This window comes from Pterocles gutturalis, unplaced genomic scaffold, assembly GCF_000699245.1.
Source record: "Pterocles gutturalis isolate BGI_N339 unplaced genomic scaffold, ASM69924v1 scaffold1000, whole genome shotgun sequence".
NCBI lineage: Eukaryota > Metazoa > Chordata > Aves > Pterocliformes > Pteroclidae > Pterocles > Pterocles gutturalis.
The window spans coordinates 9,325-34,880 of record NW_010143093.1 but is presented as its reverse complement, the minus strand read 5'-3'; the positions used below and the strand labels follow the sequence as shown (position 1 = coordinate 34,880).

Below are 25,556 nucleotides of genomic sequence, written 5' to 3'. Positions count from 1 at the left end.
AAATTTCAGGTATAAGCTCTTAAGAGTTCTGACAACTCAAATAGGAGCAAACTCCTTGGTGATACCCAGTGTTATATGTGCCACTGTGATGCAGTGGAAAAGTCAAGTATGTTTTAAGTCAACAATTAGCACACATTTAGAATTGAGCAAAAACTGCACTCCTCCTTCTTAGCTGAATATGTCAGAGATTTAAACACACACACATGAAGTTAAAGCACTTCCAGTGTCATAGTTGCTGTCTAGCTGAACTGCAAGGAACAAATTATTTATGTTAGTAAAATAGTATTGTAGCTAAGATTTCCTGAGCATCAGTGTGTGTAGCTTTACCAAAGTAAGAGTGACTACCATAGCTACTGAAATGTGTAAAAGGTACATTTTTTCTACCCGATACCATTCTTTTCCTCCTCCACACTCCCCCATTTTCAAACACTGAAAAATAAATTTATCTGTCCATTTGGCTTTCTCCTGAAAAGTTAAAAATATCTCAGCGTAAGGTGCATCCTTAATTCTTTTGCTTTAAACTTTCAAAGGAGAAAAAACTGTGTGGGGCTCAATTTCCAGCTGTTTCCGTCTTTGAGACAAATCCCACTCAGAAGTGTCACATCTGTAGTCATTTACTCAGAACTCCAGACACACAGTTATATTACACAGTGACTTCTTGTGCTCTAGAAATCTGTACTCATACAGCCTGTTCTTTCCTATAAGCCTGGTATTGTCCTTCTCTGTCCAAGCTGGAGGAAAGGATTGATATGCTGAGCCCTAGCATCCCTGCCCTTTACAGATATGCAAAAGAGATAAGGCACCTGCTTTAGGAAGAAATGGAAAAAGAAGCTGCTCTTGTTGGCGACAGCTTCAGATCCCTTCCATCTTTCTGACACACTCACTGCTACTCTGCCTGTTCTGGAAATTCTAATAAGCCAGAACCAGAGAGAAAAACAAAGAGTACCATAAAGAAACAAATAGAAGAGGGCAGGAAAAAACAGGAAGAAGGAGGAGGGATGGAGAAAATAAAGTTCCCATTTTGCCAATCAGTGAAGCTGTGCTGAGTATAAGAAACTACCTGGTACCAGTAATGGTTATCAATTGAAGTTCAAAACATATCAGATAAGCAAGATATTTGGGACATTAGCTGAATTATTTAAGTGTAAGAGAAGCTGTAATGTTTCAGTAGTTAGTATTTATGGAAGAAGAGATGCAAGACAAGGAGAGGAGAGAATAAACTTTCCTTTTATTAACACAATTTTTTTGGTGTTAAAAACTGCTGTGTTGGACTGAAGTTGAATTTGTTGTGCCCAGGAAGAAAGTGACAATCAGTAGTAATCAATAGGAAAAGCAAAATGAAGTGACCAAATTGTTTTGCCAGTGGGTGGCAAGTACTCAATTTTGCCTTGGGAATTTTGTTTAGCAACAAATTCCTTCCCCTTTTTTGCTATGGCATAAAATAAGTATACCTTGGTCTTGCTGGAGATGTGACTTCTGGGTGAAGAACAATAATTCTCTACTTGATGCTTTAGGGGGTTCCTAGAACTTGAAAATAAATCCTAGCAGTTGATTAGCAATAAACTCATTTTATCTGATCTGCTTCCTCCTTTCTGTGGACATTCCCTTTATCCATAGCTGACAGTGGGAATCTCCTCCAGGAACAACCTCCAGCACTGCTGCACGCATTAACTTGGCAGCAGGTGCTCAGCAGGAGAGGGGACAATCACTTTCCACTCATCTTCCCAATTAACCCGCTGATCCTTCATTATAGCGCTGTTCAGGTTATTTATTTATTCATGCTACTTTTAGCAAAACAAGGAAAATTACATGCAGGAAAAAACCTCTCTCTTAATAAAGCTCTGAGGTAACCTGCCAGAGGCAAGCAGAGACACTGAGTCTTTACCTCCAGTCAGTGAGGCACATTCAGGTGGTCCTTTGACGTTCACAATCAAAAGGAGCCTCCCTGAATTCCCTACCCTTGCATGTGGGGAAGAGATTGAAGACGTTTCATTGAAATGCCAAAGGCCTTTTCAATGCCATTTCACTGACGATGTACCAACTACCCAGGATGGCCTGGTAGCTGTATTCTGTCCTGCAGGCTTAAGGAATAGTGTTAAGTGATCTTAATAATTGTCTTGTCAAAATTTTTTGCATCAGTGTAAGGTCAGAGTGACACAGCTCCAGGAACATATAACTACAATTTAGATCTAGAGCTCATTTTTAACTTTTTTAAACATAAAGCCAAATCAGTCATTTAGATCACTGGGTGACTCTCAGTTTCTGAAGTTTACAAGCAGATTTGTGAAACAACCATGAAAGAGGCTGTTATGGGAATATCTCCCTCACAGCTGGAACAAAGAATGACAATGCAGAGGTCTTTGTAAGATGCCCGGTGTGATTTCTAGACAAAAGTAGTTTGAATAATCACAACTGAGAACATGCTTTCCACAGAGACACGTGCTTTCTGCAGATTCCCAACTGTGCTCAAGACCCCCTGATCTCTTTTGAGGTTCTTGGATGAAAGATTTTGAGGAAAAAGTGTATGTAATAATTCTAAAACAAAGCTACTTTTGTATTTGCTGGACATGAGTGCCTTTAATGTCACTGACACCAATCTGTACATGAAATTAGCAGGCAGGAGTCAACTTCATCATCTTCCACTGTGAACAAGAATGCATTTTGCAATTTTAAGTCAGACAATAAAATGACAGAACAAAAGTAAAAACCAGAAGCAGTCAGTTTACATCCAAGTGTCATTTTTTCTGCAGACATTATTGCAATTCTTTAATTCCCTCATGGTCTCTTTAATATTCTGAGATCAGTGGACTTCCCTGCTGTGTAACCTTGCACCTACATAGCTCTTTTTCTGTCTTTCTTTTTCTATCCCTTTTATAATGTTCTCAGAAAGATCAAATCATTAATGGTATTAAGGACTTTGTGTTAGAAATTTTTATCTATGCTCGATATGTTACTTATGTGAAGAAAGAATTTTAATTAGAAACTTTACAGCTGGAAACACTAGAAGGACAGAAATATATGTCTCTTCATGTTTATTAGAGCTGTCTTTTTGTGTACATTTTTTAGTCTAAACCAGATTTTCTGTAATAGAGTCCTTTGGCAGAAGTAGAACAGCAGCAAGAATATCCTTACTGTAATACTCCCTGCTTTTTTTCGATAATGAGAAGACAAGGACAGCTCATTCATTTCCTTTCTCAGTTCATAAATGGCAGCTATTCTCACATAAAAACTTGAAACAACGGAGTAATTAAGTTATTATCATAAAGGTTTTAGTGGAAACTACTGAAGTACAGGCAGAAAAAAAAAAAATGTACGACATTGTAAGAAACAGTAGCTATGTAATATTTAGCAGTCATCTGCAAGCACACTAAAAGAGAATATTCAAGAGAATGCAAAGAGAGCATTTCAGCTCTGCATAACTATTAACTCATGTACTGCAATACCTACCATTCAGTACTGGAGACCTTAAAACATTAAACACAGGTTTTCAAAAGACCTGTAGTAATACTGGTATTTTTGTTTTTCTTCAAAATTCAAACCTAACAACAGAAAAATAATGAAATACAGGAAAGATTCCAATCCTTATTTTAGAGACTGGGACTCAATAAAGTTGTCCACAGACATGGAGGTCTCTCAAAAAGTCTCTCCATACACTCCATGAGCTATAAGCCATACCTTAATCATTATTCATTTGGATATTTTATCACTAGTACATGTGAAAGGATTTACAAACAAAACATATTTAGACGGGTAGCATCACACTGCAGAAACAAGACCGATAAATGCTGCCCCAACAATTCACTGTTAATAGTCCCACATGTGAGACATCTCTGTCAACTCAACTGTTTTGAAATATTTTTTTTAATCTCATAATTCCAAAAGCGGCGGGAAAGAATATTCATGAACTGCTTTTCTGATCTATCACAAAAACAGAAGAAGCAATCCAGAGCATACCTTCATCAATGTCCACCTTGCAAAAGAACACTATTCATAGATGGGCCCTGAGCTGAAAAATGGATATGTATGTTTCAGCAAGTACAAGTGAGAAGCATCAGTTTCTTCCTTCCAAAAGAATGAAATTAAAACGCTTTGAGACATACACCCGTGTTTATGTAAGACAGTTTTTTTTGTTTCTGCCTTAGGCTGTAAAACTTTTTAAAGAAGACCTGATTAAAAGGGAACAATTTTGAGTTTGCATGTTATAAATTTGCCAGTTAATAGTAGATGTTCATTAGTTTTGGTATAATAATTTTGCTTCATGATTAACCTTAGTATTTTCAACATGGGTGCATTTATGAACACCAAATACATTTTTATGAGAACTCATATATGTATATATGTATATATGTTAATATGTATATGATGGTGTCATGTATATGTATGTAATAAATACATGTGTCATATGTATATAAGTAATAGTTTGCACATATTTACAAGATCTTCTTTGATGACTGTCTCAGACAAAATCCTGTTGAGCTGCAGTTTCCAAGGAAGATTACCCTTTGCCTAATCTGTATGATAAAGGCATAAATGTTCTATTCAAGTAGAAGGCTTATAAAATAATCTGAAAATAAAAAGTTGCCTTTTTATAGCATATTTTGTCTGATGTATGATAGGCAAACCAGACAGGCACTGAAGCATTCAGAAGTATTTCAAACTGACCTGTTTTTCATGAATGTCAAAAATTTGTGATGTCTTCAAAAAAGCAGATTGATGATTGCTATCAAATTTGATAGCAGACATCACGTTCAAAAGGAAAAAGTTTTTATGCTATAAAAACTCACTTGACTGAACACACTGTCTCTCTTGTACCGTAGTAAGTCACATGCCATACTGACACATATGGCAATTCACAAAACATTCCTATGACACATTAGCAAACATATAAATGAATTTTTGTTTTTCTAGAGAGCTGGACTTTCTGGAACCCCTTAAAACACCAATAAGAATACAGGAAAAAAAGTATTTCATGGGAGAAAATATACTGATGATGAGAAGAATTGGAAAATATCACAATTGTATCACAATTTGTATCACAAAGGTACAAAACGCTTTGTATCTGATTTTTTTTTTCTTTACCAGTTGACCTAAATAATAATACCTTATGCCAGAACTGAACTGTTGAATCAACTAATGAATAAAAAACTAAACACATTTCCAGGTCATGTATTCCTTTGCAGAAATAAAAAGTGCTGCTGCAAATTTTGAATAATGAGCAAAGTAATATTTAATCATGTATAAGCATACATCACTCTCATATGTTAAAATTTATTGGAAAAGGGAATAATCATGTTAATACTTCTGTGATGCAGAATTTGTAGCAAATAAATTCTTGACAGAATAAAAAAAAAACTCAGACAAATTAACAGCAAAGCAATGGAATAAGCATTTTCTCTTACCTTTTTCCTTTGAAAAATGTGAACTTTAGATAATAGTCTGTATAATTTCTAGTTCTATTCCTTTGGAAAAGTCTGAACTTTAGATAATTGTCTCTTAAGTATTCTAAAACTTTCCTTTGACCTTTAGTCCAGCAGAGCTATAATCAAACATATCTACATGGTCACTTGCAGTCTAGCAGCAACTCTTATATTTTGTACCTTGTTTTTTTAACCCATTGAAGGAAGGACAGAAAATCTCTGCTGATGAAATAATGATGTACAAGCACACATTGAGTCTGAAACAATTGTTAACAGGGCAGAGAAATAATTAGGACATAGTACCTCTCTCCTTTTAATTTACAGATACTTATGGCAAGTCAAACCAGCAAAGTCTGGGCTCTGGGTCTGTTTAAGTTACACAGTTACCACAGCTGTCTCAACTGTACCCAGCATACCTGATTTTAATCTCACCCACTCTGATGTCATGACTATTTATCTCTTCTGAATCCTCTGGTGCCAGTTATTACTGACACTCCTCTAATCTGAAGCAAGTTCAGGCCAGTGAAGATGTAAAACACACTAAAACAGCACCGGCTTTTGCCTCTCATTTTTATCTTCAGTATTCAACAACCCAGCCACAAACTTGTTTACTAATAATCACATTGCTTTGACATGCTTTACTTTATTCGGATCACATCACTACATGGCATGTGCATTGAATGTTACATCTGTAAAGTGTAAGAATTAATGCAAGTTGCCAAGTTCTAGTTTAGAGAAAGAGATGAAATGGCTGTCAAATGTGCTTAGCATTAAAAATACATTATTAACACGGCAATTTGCATAGACTGATGGATCATTTTTGAAATCTACATATTCTAGTTAATTCTATTTATCTTGTTTTTTTAACCAAAAAGTTTGAGAAACTAATACTGTGTTTTATAATGCTTTGATAAAATAATGGCTACATTTTGCATTTGAACCAAGAACTTCTCATTACTTCCCAGATTCCAACAAAATGCTGTGAAGATAAATAAAAAAACCAAAATAACCCAAGTCTTTGCCATCTGTAGGGATAATGAATTCTTACTCTTATTCTTTCTATGAATGCATACTTACAAGCACAGTCTAGGGAGGTGAAACTAATGAAAGACAGGTATCTAAGCCCCTTAGGTCACTGTGAGATTTACAGTTTTACACATTACATTGATTTGGGATTCTCTTATGTGTAAAGCTAAATCTCAAGCAGATTCAATTAAATTTATAGTACTTTTGGTAGGTGATGGAAGAATTCCAAGAATTCCATCCTATGTTCTTCACCTTCCTCACCTCACACACATCCTTCAATTCTTATATCAGTGACTTACTTCTAGGGTCTGGAAAAGTTCAGAGTCTTCACGGCTATGAAGACAATCACAGATGTTTGAATTGAATCTTTCATTCTAGAATGTAAGCTATGAATACCATAGTAAGAAAAATAAACCTTAAGCAGGAACATTTTGGTTTTTAAATGTGATGTGTTCTTGGCATTTAAGTGAGTTTTACGCTAAGCAACTTAACATCCACTTCTCTGTGCCACGATGATTGTCTTTTCTGTTCCAATACTGTATGGAACATATACACACACGGTAAGAATTTAAAATAATTTACCATTAGATTATAGAACAGTCCTTTAAAACTGGATCTGGTATCAGACCTATCAACCATATTGAAGCCGAATTCAAGCCATACCAGTGTATTTCTACTATTCCGTTACTCTTTTTATAACGTTCACTTTGAAATACAGAAATGCAGAAAGCAACCACCAGACTGTAAGAAAAAACCACCAGCATTTATTGGAATGCTGCCTATTTGTACTGGTGCAATAAAGGTCTTGTCAGCTCTTCCATTACAAAATACCAGTTTTCAGGGGTTTATAAATCTGACATAACAACTTACTACAAGAAGAAATTTAGAATGTGTACTTTCTACCAAAGAGCACTGAAAGTTAAATACAACTTATGCTGGCTCAGGCATTGTAAGTCAGAAAATAAATTTTAAAAATTTTTGACTTAACATTTTCTTGAGCTGGTGCCACTTAAGAAAAAAAAAAAAAGTGGCTTTGATTTTTAAAAAGTGCCAGATCCTGCAGTTCTTGTATATGCAGAACTCCCATTAACTTCACTGAGAATAATTTCTGTGAGAGAACTGTAAGGAGTGTCATTATATATTTTTGTAAATGTCATCAAGAGTTATATTAACTTTTTACAATTTGAAAGGCTGAAATGCTATGGTATAAGATTGCCCCTGGGCAGACAGGCAGCATGATAATGACTTTTTGAAGACATTATCATATGCAGATTACATATAACAGTAACAATTTGTTATCGTCAGGCCATTAATGGCAGTAATTTATACCTCTGTCTTACACCCAAAGTATACATGTAATGTCTTTTTATATGCACACCTCTCAATGAGACTGTGTCTCCTATGGTGAAGACTAATGGTGATTTGAAATGCAGGGAACAGAAAAATGCATCCAGAGAAGGAATTTCAGTAAGTGAAAACAACCATTACCTGTCTATAGAGTGGAAGAGATTGTATAAAGATTTCAAATTAAATGTTCCAGATACCCCTTGGAACATTTCTGCACACCATGTAAACACTACACAGAGAAAACTTGGCATAGCCAGAAGTTCCAAACTAGCATACACAGCCAGATCACTGAGAATCAAAGCAGGTCTACAGGAACACACATGCATATGCATCTAAATTTCAAGACTTGGACATACTGCAAGACCCTAACTTTGCCATTATACATTGTGTAACACAATGCATAACTTGGAAAAAAGTAGCCAGGGAAAGATGTCAGCATTTGAGTTCTGCCTCACTGCTGTAGAGATATTACAAAGTCAATGCTTATATTGGTAAATATGTGCAAACTATAGCATCAGTTCATAAGATGTTCCAGTTTTCATAGAATCACAGAATGGTTGAGGTTGGAAGGGACCTCTGGAGGTCATCTGGTCTACTCTCCTGCTCAAGCACAGCTACCTACAACCCAGGACCATGTCCAGGCAGCTTTTTAATATCTCCAAGGATGGAGATTCTGCAAATAGTAAAACATTTCTTAGTCACAGTTGAATTACATGTGCAACAAAAGAGAAGACATCTTATTCATTTATTCTCTTCGTATCAAGCTGAGAGTTTATAAGGTACAAATATTTAATGCATCTCTATGCTATAAAAACAACTTGCATAACACAGTGAAACTGTTCCTTGTTGTCCTCTAATTCATGAGGAAGGGTCTGACAAAGTACCAATGAAGGGTGTAGGCAGAAGCTGCAACAAAAATATGAAACAGGATCAAGTATTACAAGAGATTAGGCAATTCTACTTGCAAAGGAGAATATATCTTAATATACCAAAAACCTCTACATGATAATGAAAAAACCTTAAATAGTCAAAAAGGAGAGCAGAAAAAAAACACCAGATATGTTGAGAAAGATACAGGTTTCCTTACTGGGAAAAAGAAAAGAAAAAAGACTAAGGAAAACAATTTTAGTTTAGAAAAAGCTACATCCTTTCTACAAAGTTCTGAAACAAGTGGTTCTGCTAGACAGGCTGCATTAGAACTCCATAAAGTTTTTAGCAAATACATCTTTTGGTCTTGCATGTTAGCAGAAGACAAGTGTAAAATAAGAGAAAGTTGATTTGTTATAAAAAATATTTTTCTCATTTAAAAATAGAAAATAGTAATACAAAGAAGTTGTAATGTCGTGGGATAGATAAAGATGTTATAGAAGGAGAAGTATGGTGTAGAATTGAGTCTAAACTACCTTTCTCTATATGTAGCATTACAGCTTGTATCAAAGATACAACAATGCTTTTTCTACAGCTGTCATTAGACTGGGCTCCACCATTTCCTTCACTGAGCTGCAGAATAACATCTACACGTTTTCTGACTGGGAGTTTCAGAAGAACCCAAAGAGACACTGTAATGCACTCTTGAAAATCTGAGTCTTTACCAATCCATAGGGAGCTGCTAATAGGTGCCATTAATGTCATATGTGAATATCAGATGAATGTTTTAAAAGAACGTCTACAGCATATGCATGGAACAATGACATGCACAGTGATTAAATGACTTGTCCAAAATCATACAGGAAACCTGTAACCAAGCTATGCAAAACTATTCTGAACTCCAGAACAGTTTCTTAACAAAAAAAAAAAAAAAAAAATCACTCCTGTAGAGTGCTCATAGATCACTGGGGCTTAATCTTTATTGGGGTGAACACTATACTTTACAGAAAGGTTATATATAATGGATGAAAATGTTATAGAAAGTAACATGACAGAGTTAAGTGAGGTTAGGAAGTGACAAGTTCAAAAAGGCTACATGAAAATTTTTTATCTCATTTCTTATTATTTCCTATAAGCCAGCATTTAGCTGTAATTTTAGGTTAAACTGAAAGTTTCCTAACAAAGTGCAAACAAAACAAAAAAGATCTATGTGTTTTTATGAAAGCAATGTGAAAGTGTTATGTCATTTATTACATTCTAAAAATTAAAGAGAAGAAAAAGTCAGTGTTTAGGTTCAAGACAGTCCAACACTCTGTAGAACAGAGCAGAGTACTTTCATCAACATTCAGGGATTAATATTGATGCTCCTTTCAAGGTTTATGACTGCAATACCTAACTCCATTCAAAACTCCAGAGACAAGACTTTATTCCTGACTTATCTTTTATTATAGAATCAGATGTATGAAAAAAAATTACTACAGTGTTCCAGCTATTGCTCAAGAATGTACGTAGCCCCTAGCCTATAGCAAAAGTGAAGTTTACTTACTTGAGCGTACAACTGTTTAGGCCAAACGGGGGTGATCTGACTTTGCTATCTCAATACGGGCAGACAGCTCCACCGCTTAGCTGATTCACTGGAATCTGACTCTGCATCTGTCCATGTTACCTTCGAAGGACTCCACTAGCTCTCCCTCTTCAACACCATCAAGCAGACATCTGGTCCTTTTCTTGAAGTTCTTCTATTTATCTCTCCCTAACAAGCTGGCTTATTATCTCACTTCAAACAGGGGCCCATCTTCACTCCCTCTATAATCAGCACTGATTATCGAGCATGCACATCCTATCATTTTAGGATATGCAAACTCTCTCCCCAGATTACACAGGTCAACTTAAGTGTTTCATTTATTTTCTGCATTTGGCTCGGTATGTAAGATCTTTGCATTCAGTAAAATCATGTACTTTACCTCTTTTCTGGCCTCTGAATAAATTGCCTTCTAGGCATATTTATTATATAAATATTAAATACCAATAATCACATAAATATATCAGTAATTACTGGATGCTTCCCAAATAGAATACATCCTAATTAGATAGAATTAAATAAGGACCAACAAAGTGACTCATTTTACAACAAGGCGACCCATACAAATTACAAAATCAGAAGTTGATGGGAAAATATCATAAATGATACAAAAAAACCCCCAACCAACAAAATAAAAGCTTTCTCTTCTTTATTTTTTAAAGCTTGACGTGGGCAGCTCTGGTCAAAATGATTAAAAATTTCAGATTTCCTTCAGTTTGTCACTACTATATTTGCTCTTGCCAGAGAAACCAGTCACCTCCTTAAAAGGTGTAAGGAGGAAATGAAAGGGTATGGAATAAATGTGACCACACCAAACAGGTTCAGGAGATTGTATAGACATAAAGTTCACATAATAAGCAACGTAATGGTCACCTCGTAGGAAAAATGACTGTGATTCCAATAATAATCACTTCCTTCATGAATACCACTTGTGCAATTGGTTCAAAACAAGACACCAATTGGAACATGGTTTTTGTCTTTTTAATTCACATTATAATGTTAGTTGTGCAATGGTTTATCAGATAAGCCTTGAGGCTAAGTGTCAAAAATTAACACCTTTTATTTTAATGGAGGAACCATGTGCAAATAGTTTGTATACCTTACATCTGTTATAATGAAAAAAGGGGATTTTTAGTAATCATGGAAAAATTTAACAGCTAATATGTGATGATTCCTGATTATATTGTTTTCATTCTCAGCCTGTCTAGGTTCTTCCTCTAGCAGAAGAGTATTGGGGTTCTTTTAATCTTTACAACTGAAACTTTAAAATGGGACTCATATCTAGTTTCTCATTAGTTGACAAAAGAAAAGTACAATTACAGCAACTAATTAATAATTGTTATTCCCCCTCAACAGGATGTATTTAGAACACGATAAAACAAAGAAACAGTCCACAATGAGAGCAACCATTGAATTTACAAGGTGAAAAAATGGAAGAAAAAAAATCTTGTGCCATAACTACTGATTCGATACTTAGAGAGAAAACCCAAATATTCAAAGTAAAACCTAACAATGAGGTTAAAACAGAGGGAGACTTCCCGAGACGCAATGTGTTTCTGTCAGGTAATATACTGAGGTGGTGAAGGAGTAGAGGCCCTACCAGAGCCTTCAGCTCTAGGACATCGTTCCTCCTTCTCAGTGAATTAAACCCAACACTACCACTATAGGAATTGTTTCTTGCAGAAAACTTGGAGGAATTAGATCCACCCATGAAACCAGAAGCGGTACTCTGGCAGAAATCTCTTAACACATTTTCAGGAGATAGTTCATTTAAAATCTGGAAACTTATCTCCAAATTTTCTATATTAATTTAGATATAAATACTACTATGAAATACTTTTAAAGTCTTGGAATATAATTACCACGGGTGCTGTTAGCTTTCAATGAGTTATGTTTTTAAAGCACTTAGGAAACCTTTGAAAATTAAAGGGCTAGTGGAGAAATGCTTAATTGCATGACAAATTCCAGAGAAATGGTACTGTGGATCTTACTGCTGTCCTGATAGGACTTAGTTGGGTTGTTTTGTACTTATTAAGAACAATGCCTTTCTGACTGCTAAGCAGTTCAGTTTTGAGACCCTGACTTAATGTTTATTTTCCTCATTTGTCTGAAATTAAGTTACACTGAAGATTCAATTTGTTCTTATCTTTGTTATTTCTTTCATCCATCTTCCATATTATTACTAAAATAGATTTATTTCATGCTAATTTGCTGATCAAATTATTTTCCTCTTCTGTTTTGTTTTAATAACATTTTATGCTTTCTTTAGTCTTTTAAAGTCAAGGCAGTGTTGCTCACTTTTCTTTAGTTTTATTACAAAATTAAATAAATAAACTGGAAAAAGAGAGATAAGTATGCTATACTATCTGAGTATGATTAAAGTCCTGCAGCAGGAAGATGCACAGCTGTTCAATCCATCTCCTCATCATGAGTAAGCACAGTTGTACATATGGTGCACAACACTGACCTCAGATCTTTTCCACTCAGATTGCATCTGGTTCTTAATTAGTTTGATTTATAAAATGAAACATAATTGATGCCTTGGCAACATTATGTTGCTAGCAGCACAAATAATAAATTAAGAATGAGTGAAGTAAAAGTCTCTTTGGTCATGTAGGCGTAATGGCATGCTGCATATAGACAGTATTATCTGTATTTCATCACTCACATTTTATGTTGTTTTGGGCTGGGTCATGTTTACATAAATGTCCTGAAATAGCTATGCAATTGTGATTGATTCACATGATAAGAAAAAAAGGCGCTTTTTGCAAGGATGTGATGCTGTAGAAATCAGTCTTATTTTCCAATGTGTATATATAAATCCTCTGTAGTTGTCTGAAAGTTTGTGTTTGTGAGGCTTTGGAAAAAAGTTGTCATCACAGAGCTAAACTAAAACAAGGATGGAAAGGTTAAACAGCGTTTGGAACAGAAGTGCTCCCAGACACTTTGCCATCTACAAAACTACAAAAAGTACAGACGAGCTGGGGAACACAGCAGAGCTGCAGAAGAGCCTAAAGATGCCTAAAAGAGGACAATCGGCTTACCAGGTGGCCCCCTCCTTGCTGGTTCATTCATCAGGTTGGCCTGTCCAGTTGAATGAAGACTTGATGGGTCACATCTGGCTTAGGGCGGAGGAGAGAGGGAATCTGTCTGGAGCCCTGCATCCTGAATACAGGAGAGGAGTGAATAAGGTTTCAGATGGACAGAACAGACAGAATGGTCAAAGTGAGGAGGAGCTTGGTAGCTAAGTTAGCCTTTGAAGAGCTGATTCTATTTTTCTGACATTCAGTTTCAGCTAGAGCAGCTATGTGCACCAAGAAGGATTCAGCCTACTGAAGTGGTGAAAAGCACATAACCATTGTTAAGAAGGTGTAAATCATCCAATAGGGCTAAAAAGTATGTTTGCAGAGGAACTGCACTTAGTCTTCACTTGTTCTGTGGTTCTAATTAGAAGGGAGTCCAGAAAGAGCAGTGATCTGCATGCAAGAAGAAAGATGGGAAAGAGCAGAAGCAGGTGTCAGTGAAGGAAGTGGCACGCAAAGGATTGGAGTGGAAAAATGCTGGTTTCCCCTCTATATTAATGCAATCTTCACTTCAGAAAATAACATCACATCCTTCTATGCCAGGGAAGATGTTTCAAATCACACTCAACTGATATTCAACATCAAGGAAAACCAGAACATCAGGGAATAACAGAACATAGTCAATAGCAATGATAGTAAAGAAAGAACGGGGAAACGAAGCAGAAAGCTATCAGGCATGAAAGATATATACTGAGAATATTTTCACCGACATTCTCAGACTAGATGGGACTAACACTACTGTACCATGGAAAAGTACAACCTTGCTAGGACCACAAAATGGTATAGTAGAAAGGATTTGAATATATTACTTCAACCTCAATGTTCATACAATGGAAATGGAAATGTATTCAGTGCCTGGCAAGACAGAACTTCTGAGAGTAACTGGAATGTATTAGGGTCCCCCGGTAATATTATTATTAACTTGAAATTCTAACAGTCTTCTATAGTTTGAGAATAGTCTAAAGATCCATAGTACCGATTTCCACTTCACATTGCTTATCACATTATCACTAGCAGAAAGGGCTCATCTTTTTGAAACTTTAGACACAGTCTACTACTTCACAGGCTGACATTACAACTCAGAATTCTGTCAGATATGTAAATAGGAGCATTGATTACTTTTCCTGCAAAGAATGATCTAACATAGTTTCTGATCCAACGCAGTTTCAATCAGGTCAATTGTCTAAGGACTAAGGATGAAGGAACCTGAGTATAATAAACAAGGAACCACATTTCCTCTGTTACAAAACCAAATTATTTTAGGGACTCGAGACTTACCACCTAATGCACAACCAGCCAATCCAGGAAAAGTATTTGCACTCTCTGAATACCATCTTTTCGCATATTAATTGAGTGGAAGCTAGAATCTGTCCTTTCCTTTTTCAGGCCATGGTATCCCTGCCTGCCTGCTCCAACAGGGAAGGAGGTAAGGCAGCACAGTGTTCTCTTATCGCCACACAGCCGGATCATAATTCTTACATGCTTTCCAGCACACAGACCAAGACACACTTGAGACATCATTCTTAGAAAGGGACTTGGACCCAGTAGCATTGTCTAACTTGTAGCTCATAAGAAGGACGTGGCACTTCAGTCCTGTAAATCACATTGTGTTTTTAACTGAGAAAGGTAAGTACACATTTGAAATATAATTAAGAGTTTTCTGAAATATGATTTCATGTCAGAATAGTCTAAATCCACAGAACTAAAATGTTTCGTGGAGCTTAGCTACCTTAGCTATCACATGGCTTGCTTTGATAAAACTTAGACCTTTCTACTTAGCAAAATATCAATATCTTCTTTATGCTTTCATGTTTTAACTTCTGTAACTTAACAGTTTATAAAATAAGCAAAAAAGAACTTATTGAACAAAATCTTTCAATCACACTAAAAAGGAAATCTTTCAATAATTTTATATTAACAATTTCATTATTAACTATATAATTCATAAAAAAATCAATAATCTGAGGTTGTTCTGGTATCCTGAGTTTATAAAAATGTTGAACTTTGCTATTTAAACAGCTCCAGTTTTAATGCCATGCTGAGAAAAAGATTGATAGCATGATATTTGTAATACGTTTTTTCACACTATGAACACTCCTGGAGAAACACGACATATGCCTGCGGATGGCAGATTCTGTCACAGAAGTGCCAGATTATAGGCTTGGTTTTGTTTGTTGTTTTTTAATACATTGGAATAATTTATTTTTAACTCTACTACTTTCACACTTAATGCACCTTGCTGTGCAAGTATTCCTTGTGATTTCTGGTGACAAAACCATTCCTATTAAGAGAGATGCTAATCAATGCTTTTTCCTAGATTATGCAGCATATTCTTTTATAATTTTAGATGCAGTCTTCTAGATGTTATTCCATTTTACTAGTACTGATAGACATGGCAGAAAAATATTTACTTATAAGATGCAAGACATCTCTGATCATATAGTTTAATTTTATTTTTCAAGAAAGCCACTAACAAGGATATGACTTGGTATGTTTTAGAGTTGTACTTTGAAAGTCTAATTATGGACATATAAAAGAAATGAGGATGATAAACGCATTAGAAATATACAAGCATATGCTTTCCCTCGAGAATTGCCACTGTGAAACACCCTCTGGCATAGATGGCAGCTGGGCCACAAAGTTTCCTAAGGCTCTTGAAAAATTGCATGAAACTGCAAAAATATATGAGGTTTTACTGCCCATATCCAAGGGACCATATGGGTGCTGTTATTCTAGATGTTCATTGTACATCCATCAAGAAATGATGGGCTTAATGATGTCCTTGCTAAGGCAATTTGTACCTGAGGTCAGTGGGTTAACTTTGAAATTGGGCGAAGTGGAAGGAGGGCAATGAAACAGCAGTGCCACCTCTTAGCTCTTTGAGGCACATATTTGGAAAGAAAAGTCAATCAAAAACACAGAAGGAGCTTTAGCTTGCAGCTGAGACAATGGCAGAGAGACTTATCGAGAAATGCCAAGAGAAACTGATTCAGGAAAAGAAAATGATTTTAACACAAGAGTTACTCTTGTGGGAACAAGAGACTCACCCTCCAGGTATGCATTTGACAGATGCTGCTAAAAATATTTTCAGGAAAAAGATGTGGAAAAAAATCTTGGTTTTATTACATTAGAAACACAGTGAGACAGAAGTACTTTCAAAAATGAAGTAGTGCTGATCAGTTGTTTTTATTATTTGAGATATTTAAAAGAGAGGTTGCATGTAATTGTCTTCTCTGGCTATTTCTAAATAGTTTAGAAATATTTGTTTATTAATGGTAAAAAGGTGATGAGAAATAGCAAATATTTTAAAATAAGATGTGCAGTAGTATACAAAGGCATGCAAGCCAGTTAGTGATTAAAGTGATTATACCAGGCTATTTTCTTTTAAATACATGACACAGTGCCCATACTTTCAAGGCAGCACAATGAGGACATGACAGATTAAACTTGCTAGATGGAAAGAACAAAAGCAATGGACATTTAAACATGAACATTCTTGGAGCTATTACAGGTATCGTAAGTATAAGAGACTAAACATGGCTGAGAATAAATATTAAGTTCATTATGGAGAACCAACAGAACATTTCATCACTGAAGTATATATAATGCTTCAATTTAAAAAGAAAAAACACTTCTCTTTATTATGCACTCACTAAAATCCGTTTGGCCCAAATTCAGAGCTCAAATCACAAGATGGACACCGAATATTTTGAGGAGAGGGGAGGCTGATTGCTTGTAAGTCTTGAATGCAAACGCACACTACTAAGATGGTTCTCTGAACCCAAAGATAAGGCCTGCCCACGTTCCAAGCAACCCTGGGATTGCTTCTACTGCATAAGCCCTAGTAAGTGCACCTAATATCACATTTACACAGTAGAGATACACCATTTCTTCTGTCAGAAGTTACTGCATCCAAAAGTACTGTAGAACATTTGATTTGGAGCTTATTCCATTAGGAAACAGGATTTGGCATAACAAAAATGGAAGAGCAATGGAAACATCTTTTGGGAAAAACTTTACGTCTCTTTAAGGCAAAGATGTATTTGCTAGTTTTTGAAAGTAAAAATTACATTGGCAGCATATCAAAATGTTTACATCAGTGAAAACACTTTGATCACAAAATTCTGTTCTCACTTGAACAACCTAAGGAAACCATAAGAACGTTAGGAATTCAATGCTGAAAACAGGTATTGCTGTGAGAGTATTGTTTGGGATGCAGGAAACAGTCCCTGCACTGGCATTAGATTTTAGGTAATGCTTTGTGAAGACCACTCACCTGAAAAAAGACTGCCAACAAATGCTAATTCCATTTCCAAGAGGTCTCATTTCAGTTTACTGATGCCATGACAGTACAAAAAGCTTATCAGTTGTCTAAATTCCTGTCAGTTTTTTTTTGTCGTTTATTGTGATCCTACTGCTTTTCAGAAGGGTTCATTCCATTCAGCTAAGGATCTACAAGACAGTTCTGAAGTGTATCAACAGCTGTCTAGACATCAGATATTTTCATCTGAAGTTTTAGGTTTTTTTCTGGTTTGAAGTTTGTCAGAAACACTACACAAGACATTTACTTCCATTTTTTCCCATTTCTGCTCCTATGCAGAAACCCAGCACAAACGACACGTGAAAAGTAGGGGACCAGTCAGTCTGTATGGGTCTGTGCACTCAAGGATTTGTTATCTCATGCAGTCACAGGTCTAGTGACACACACAAGATTACATGATTCTCATGTTGCATTAACTTCTTATATTTTTATTACATAATTTAGTATTTCTCTTGTGAAGGGATAAAGGTTTATGCATCTGGCAATCTAAATGATCGATGTTCTGTGTGTTAGTTTGAGAGAGTAGAATTGCTTTACTTCAGATTATCAATAGCTGCCCATCTAGCCAAGGCACAAAGTCTAAGAAAAACTACTCAGTAACAGATATTTGAGCTGGGAAAAGAACAGAAAGAACAGATTGAGAGATATGAAAAATAAAGATTTCCAAGAAATGATATACAGTCCTTCAGCGAGATGTATGATGAAATCTGAATTTCCATTTTTACATTACTTACATCAGTAAGGCACTACAGTCGCTAAAATTTTGGGCATCCTGGCTACAGAAGGGATTGTAAGTGTGCAAATTTAAGAGACCAAACAAGTAAAGGATACCAACAGATCATTTCAAGGAACAGATTCTGCTATGATCACAGGAAATTTTCTATAATACATAATACAATCTTAGGAGAAGTGTTGTTTTTAGTTTGTTTTGGTTTTTTTTTTTGTGATTTCTGATGAAGATACACTGTTGTGTCACTCAGTTAAGCATATTTGGCAATAACAATGTAGCAAATCATAATATTTGTAGTACATTTGGGCAGCACAGTTAATTACTGAAGTATCAGTTAATTACTGAAGTATCATGTGAACTTGCCTTAGGGTAACCTGGAAAGTTTAAACAATAGAGTTAGCCTGCAGGCAACAAATTCATTCATGGTTATGCTATGTTCCATGTAGTGAAAGAAAATTCCCAAATACACACATATACTCTGTAGTATGAGGGACAGAAACAGAACGTCACAGCTTTCTTCCCATGGCAGATGCCCAATTGCATTGTTCGCATACTAGTGCCACCAGATCAGACAACATCATTACTTGGTGAAATACAGATGTAATTTGCAAAATGCCACAATGTTCCCTAAAGCACAAAAGAAGAATCCAAAAGAGTAATATGACTTCTCAAATGCTCTTGAGGAGGGCTACTTTTGTTTATCTCTGCATCTGAGAGAATTTTGGAGAAATGCAAGATATGAAAAAACAATTAAATAAAGAAAAAAATACTAGTTCTAGCAAATAAAAGATTGAGGTCTATATTAGGTTTCCTGAGAAAATGCAATCCATTTATAATATCCATAAGAGGAGAACAGCCATCAAGGCAGTCTCTGCCGTCTTGAAGAATTTGACAGGGCCAAGAATACGGGACGAAGTTGAGGCTGAGGTCACAGTCAGGAAGGTGTCAAGGATTTTGCTCACCAGTATGAGGAAATGTTTTTCCGTTCCAAGTCTGTGGGTTATGCACTGAGCTGATCCTCAGAAACACAATTCTCCAAAATAAGAGTAGGGTTTGTTGTAAGCATTTTCTCACACTGCTTCTAATTAACCATACCAAACTGGCTTTTGGACAGCCCAGACACTCATTAGTACAACCAAGGAGAAATTTTACTTGAGAGTTCAGGTTTTTTAGGAATACTGGAGTTTTTTCAACATGAATAATCACTCATGCTTATCTAGCAGATATATGCAAGACAAAGTCACGGTCAAGTTCACTGTTTAAGTGGCATAACTAAATAAGGATTTAGGAAAGATTTATGATGTTTAAATGACACGAAACCTCACCTTAACCAAATTATACCCTGATTTTGGCTTTGACAGGAATATTTGCTTCCTGTGGGAGAACATGTTCTAGCATCAGCCATGGACTTCATCCCCGTCTGAGCAATCTTGATATAAAAGGATGTATAAAAGCATAGTTGGAATTTTATTCTGGGATACTGAAAAATTAAATTAGAAAAGTCTCTTCAAGTGGATTTTTAATTTCAGGATATTTCAGTTGGTTGTTGTTTTAAGAAGATTTACACATTTATCTGATTCAAATGCATTAAAAACTGTGTAAAACTGAGTGGCAATCTTGTTACAAAATTGGACTTATTTTTCTAAACCATGTTCTATAGAAGGTTCCTCACTCCCACTCGGATCAGGAGGCGTTTTGCCATTGGCTGTGACTAGGAGTAAGAGTGGGTCTTAAATGGGTAACAGATTGGAAGGACAAGGTTAATTAGTGATGTGAGCTAAGTATTTAAACATGAAAAGAAATACTAAGACCTTTTTTTACTTTCTCATGCTGTGCAAAGCAAATCACCTCATATTTAGGATGCTTAATTCAATTTGTGTTACTCTACTGATGATTATGAAATATATTTTGAAGAGGTTTGTTTTATCTTCTCCTGTAAGTACAGAAAACACACAGACTTATTTCCTACGTGAAAGTACAAATATAAGTAGAGACACACTTTGTGAATGCTATAAGAGAAAAACATCTAATGAAAAGAAAAACTCAGGATATATTTAAGCAGATTTAAGCATTTAGGTTTTCATAGTACCATTTAAGAAAATGGTGCCATCATTCTTCTTGGTTGGAACAGCTAGAATAAAAAACACAAACAGCATTTCCTCTTTATTTGACACTTCATGTATTACTTTTACACTCATGCACATACATCTTCCTATTAGTAATAGAATAAATAGGGATTTCCTTCATTATCTTTTCAAATAAGAGAAATAAGAGACTGCCTTTGGCTAAAATGCCCGACAGGATAGTGTTCTATCAAAGAAAAAAAAAAAAAGACCAGATGGAAAAACTTTGCTGAATATTCAAGTAAGTACTAGCACATAAAGTACTATTTATAGCATTCTTGTGATCGTTCCTAGCTCTTTCTCACATGACCTTCAAATATATCGGTATGCCAAAGGATCAGTGTAAGTTTACTGCTCAACAATATTAAATGGGTCTTTTTTTCCATCACACATGAAATTCCACTTATCTGGTAACACAGAATAACATTATGCCCTTCCAGAAGTGCTCTGAAGCATAGTGATACAAAGTGCCCTTCTGGGCTTTGCTGATCTAGCAGATTTCTCTTTCTAGTAAAAGTACCTCACTAAAATAGTTTGGAACCTTTATACACACAACAAACAGGCTTAAAATGCGTTTATTTGGGGGACTTAGTAGATACTTAATTTTATGCTCTCATCTATATCTAGTCAACATAAGACCAACATTTATTTAGGAACATAGTTTCAGATTTCTATTTTACAGCATATCTCTGCCATTTCAAATTAATAGAACTACAACAGGCAGTAAATCCATCCTTTCATTTTATTTAAGACAGTGAACTGTCTTCTGGCTCTAAATTCAGTATTCATTTTACCTTCTACTTATCTACAGTAAAGATATCAGAAATAGCTTAAGGGATATAATGAAGACACCATTAAACAAATTATCTGCATTGTAATTGCCCAAGGGACAAACTGGTAAAGTAACTGGACGTCAACAAAGCAATTCAAAACTGAGTTGTTCAGATACACATTACATATATTTCATATTTACCTTCATTTTTCTTGATGGTGAAATTTGGATTGTTGACCATTTCAGGAAGAAGACTGTAGAGGAAATAATGCCCATTTTTAGGATCATCCCTGTCAATGGCACTGACAATCTGAATTACCTACAACAGCAAACATTCTCATTAAGTATTCACACTCCTGATAAACATACAGCATTGAAAAAAACATTCCACTCTATTGGACACATTATCTTTTGTCTGCATGCCAGATTAAAAATGATAATTTATAATCTTGCAAGTCTTACAGGCCTCAGAGTGAAAGTCTGGGGAACAGGTTCAGTATCTGGCCCATTTATACTGTTTCCAGGACAAGGAGGCAGAGAATAAGGTGTGACAGGCATATAAGGGAGGTCAGTAAAAGCTGATGATGATTTAGGCAAGTAATAAATTATTATTCAGCGATAAAGAAGGAGGAAAACTGTATTTCAGAAACACTCATGATGCCTATGGTAGTCTTTTATTCATACAGCCATGCTTCTCACTGGACCAAAATGTATAATCTATCTTTAATCCTCCCTCCCCCCAGCCCCATTTATTATTTAATTGAAGAAATATTTTTCTTTCAGCTATCTTTTGCTGTGAAGTTTTATACAATAAATAATCCGAAAAAAAGAAAATATCTGAGTCTATATTTGGATTTTTTCCTTAATTTTAATAAAACCTCAGTTATTCCTGTTCTAGGAATATAGCTTTGTTTTAAAATATCATCATTAACAAATGACTCCCAGAATAATGGAATAATGCAGAATACTAAGGTCAGAATAGAAAAGAGTGTTTGCACAGGCTGAATAACTTTGAATAATCAAATAATTTTGCATGAAGCACCTGACAGGTTTTATATGACCAACTATAGTATCTGCAGTGTATTCACCTCCATTTACCTCCAACATTACTCAGAAAGATACTGCAGCTGATCATCCTCAAATCATACAAAGCTCCATAGGCATATGAAAGGAGAAAATATTATTTTTAAATAATCAGGATTTTTTTTTTTTTTTTTTAGTATTTGGTGTAATTACTTTTGATTCCAAGTATTTTCCAGAGAAGTGGAAACAAAGACAACTACGGATCCAGATCCAGCACTTGGAGCTGGATTTCAGTGGTAGTTAGCTCATGCTAGATGTGGTTTATAAGAAATTTAATGAGAATTATTGACCTTTCCATGTCCATTGAATTCAATAACATTTTTGTCTTATGTAGTTATTTTTGTAATGCCTAAAGCAACGGACCAATAATTTCTTGGACAATTAAATTCAAATTAGGAATCACTACAAATGTCTTCTTTAAAGAATAAAGTAAAAAATGGAAACAGGATCTGATGCTGTCCAAATTCATAGTCTTATGCTTTAAATTTTAAAAGCTTTACTAAAACAACGCTAATAACTAATATTTTATACTACCTTTACCACAGGAGAAAGGACTATCAATCTGTATATGTTACATATATGATAGCAGTCAATATCCCATTCTTTCTTTGCTCTTCCAGAGTCAAAGAAAGAATAAAATCTTACTAGATAACCACAAGGAGCAACACCAAACAAATATTTGAAATTACGTACGTAAAAAGATGTTTGAGCAGGTATTGGTATTGGCATGGGTAATTTGTAAGACAACCTAGGAATGAATTTGAGACAATTCCTTGCCTAATCATATTCTGGAAAGGTCAGAGTTATTACCAAAAATCTACTAGAAAAAGTTTTAGGTTGCTTAAATACAACATAAATAGATTATTTTTTTTGATAACTGCATCTGCCAAGGTGGAAACCTTGACTGATATGTACATGTATTAGGAGATATGGACCAAAAAAAGGCCTAACATAGCTTTAGGTTAAAGCAGGTCTCCAATTTAGCAGCTGCATAATTGATCCTACAGAGCTATGCTGTGTGAAAAAATATAAACCACTGAAAAATACATAATCAGATGTTGTCTGTCCCACTGCAGAGGTGGACCCATTTGCAGATGTGGAACATTTTCAGCTATCTCTTTGCAGAGGTGTAAGGTACTCAACTATCCATGTGCATGGGGCCCAGGGCTGGACTAGGTAATTCTGCACCCCAGGTAAGTGCAATTTAGAATGGAATCTCAAACAAGTATCTTTAGACAGACATATTCTATGATTGTTCCATTTTTCAAAAACTGCTAGAATGGGAAAGCAATAAGGAAAGAGGATAATGGCACAGTGAAGTCTGAAGAATCAACTGCACATAATAGGTGCATGGTTATACAATTTTATCTCTACTGGCTACGTAACTTAATTCTTTCCAGCATTATGTAGGAGTTGACCGTAAAAATTCACTTCACTGTCTCCAGGTTTTCAATTAATACACCTGAAAGCCAGTAGCCAAGAGCATTAGTAATATGGGTTTTCATCTTACAGAAACTTAATGAAACAAGCTCAGAAAATAATTTAGATAGGAAATTTTCAAGAAATAGAAACTGAGCAAATTCTTTGTCCTTTTTTTTAAGGAACTATAGATACCTCCTAATGTCCTACAGAATTCTTTCTTATATTTCAGTTCTTTCCATCCATTCCCTTTGTTGTTTACCAAATCATTCTTTCTCTGAAAAGGCACTGAAAATTATATGCAAAAGACAGGCTTAGTGGAATACCACATTTGTTGTGTTACATGGAAACATCAAGGAATTAAGAGTTAGTGTTTCCATAGCAACCTTATTTCTTTGTGCATTTGCATTAAAATAAGCTCTTAAAAAATCATAACATATATACAGTGGTACAAAGCTGCTGTATCTCTTACTCCATAGGGGTGTCAAATGTCCAGTAATTCCCATTACCACTGATGAACACACTCTATTTCTCAGTGTTGTGTGATCATACAATGGAACACAAGTGAAGTCATTCTCCAACTCTTAATCTGTGGCTCATAACATGATAGAGAAACTTCCAGGGCTGCCCTGCCTTACCTATCATTACAGTTGCTTTTTCTTTCCCAGTAACAACATGCATAACAAAGGTGTTCATGTAACAAAACTGATCTGTACTAATAATATACAAAACTGATTTATTTCACCATGTATCCATAAGCACTACACTCAAAGTTAATAACCCTTTGGCTGCTCAGTTTTGAAACTTCTGAAATTCTTCCAGGTAAAATTTCAACTTTGATGCTGCATTAAAAATTCATGCATATATTTGATTCTGTACATACATTTAGCAGAAACATAGTACATCAGCGTATTTTGCTGAACAGGCAGCTCTGGTTTGAAATTAATAGTTAAATGATCTCCTAGGACAACTTGGCATTATACTCTGCAGGTTTGTGTTGCATTTGTACAAAGCCACATATGCCTGAAATAATATTTACAAAAGATTACCAGTATAATCATAATGAATGATGTAAAAGGATAAACAGCAAAACAAAGTTCTTATCAATCTATCGTAACGAATTATGTGTGATTTAAATATTATACTTTTTACCTAAGTTAGAATGGTTCCTTACCATTAGTAAACTGTTCTGTACCCTTGCTAGAACTGTTCTTCCAACGCTGAAAAAACTTTTGCAGTTACATTTGCATTCATGGTTATTTCTGAATTACTTTGGAAACTCATAATGCTCTAAGTAGACTCATCACTGTACAATTTTAACTCTGCCTTTTCAGCTAGAGCCAGCCCTTTACTGCTAGAACTTGCATTTTGCCATTTGAATGAGCTTTGTCTCTTCAGAGAGACAAAGATCTATCTGAAGACTTCTTCCATTAGAAAAAGCCAATTCTATTAGGAGAATGGAATAAAATAGAGACAAATTGCAACAGACTGGAGGAACATTGTATTCAGTTTTACACTGCTCTAGTTCCAGCACTGGCTTGAGTACTGATACATCACTGTCTGCATTGCTTACGTGTTTGAAAATTTTGTAGCTTTATTTTGAGCAAGCAGCACTTCACTAGGAAAGTCTGTGTACAGACTGAGGAACAGCGAGCAAGGCACTTTTGTTATGCAACAGTGCAGATGTTCTGCTGTAGGAGTACAGGAAAATAATTTAGCTGGGCTGGAGAACAATCAACTGTACAGCTACAGCCCGCAAAACCATAAATGTTCTGGCTTTAGAAAG

General features: G+C 35.4%; 1 protein-coding gene across 1 annotated transcript in view; it reads right to left on the bottom strand.

Annotated features, from left to right (window-relative positions):
• The window catches only part of LOC104469865 (cadherin-8), a gene marked incomplete at its 5' end in the record, with an annotated part of 34,415 nt that overhangs the window by 5,965 nt on the left and 2,894 nt on the right, over positions 1-25,556 (bottom strand). Inside the window, one exon of the mRNA XM_010084584.1 lies at positions 21,470-21,587. Coding sequence (XP_010082886.1) covers positions 21,470-21,587 — 118 coding nt within the window. The remainder of the gene's footprint in view (positions 1-21,469; positions 21,588-25,556) is intronic.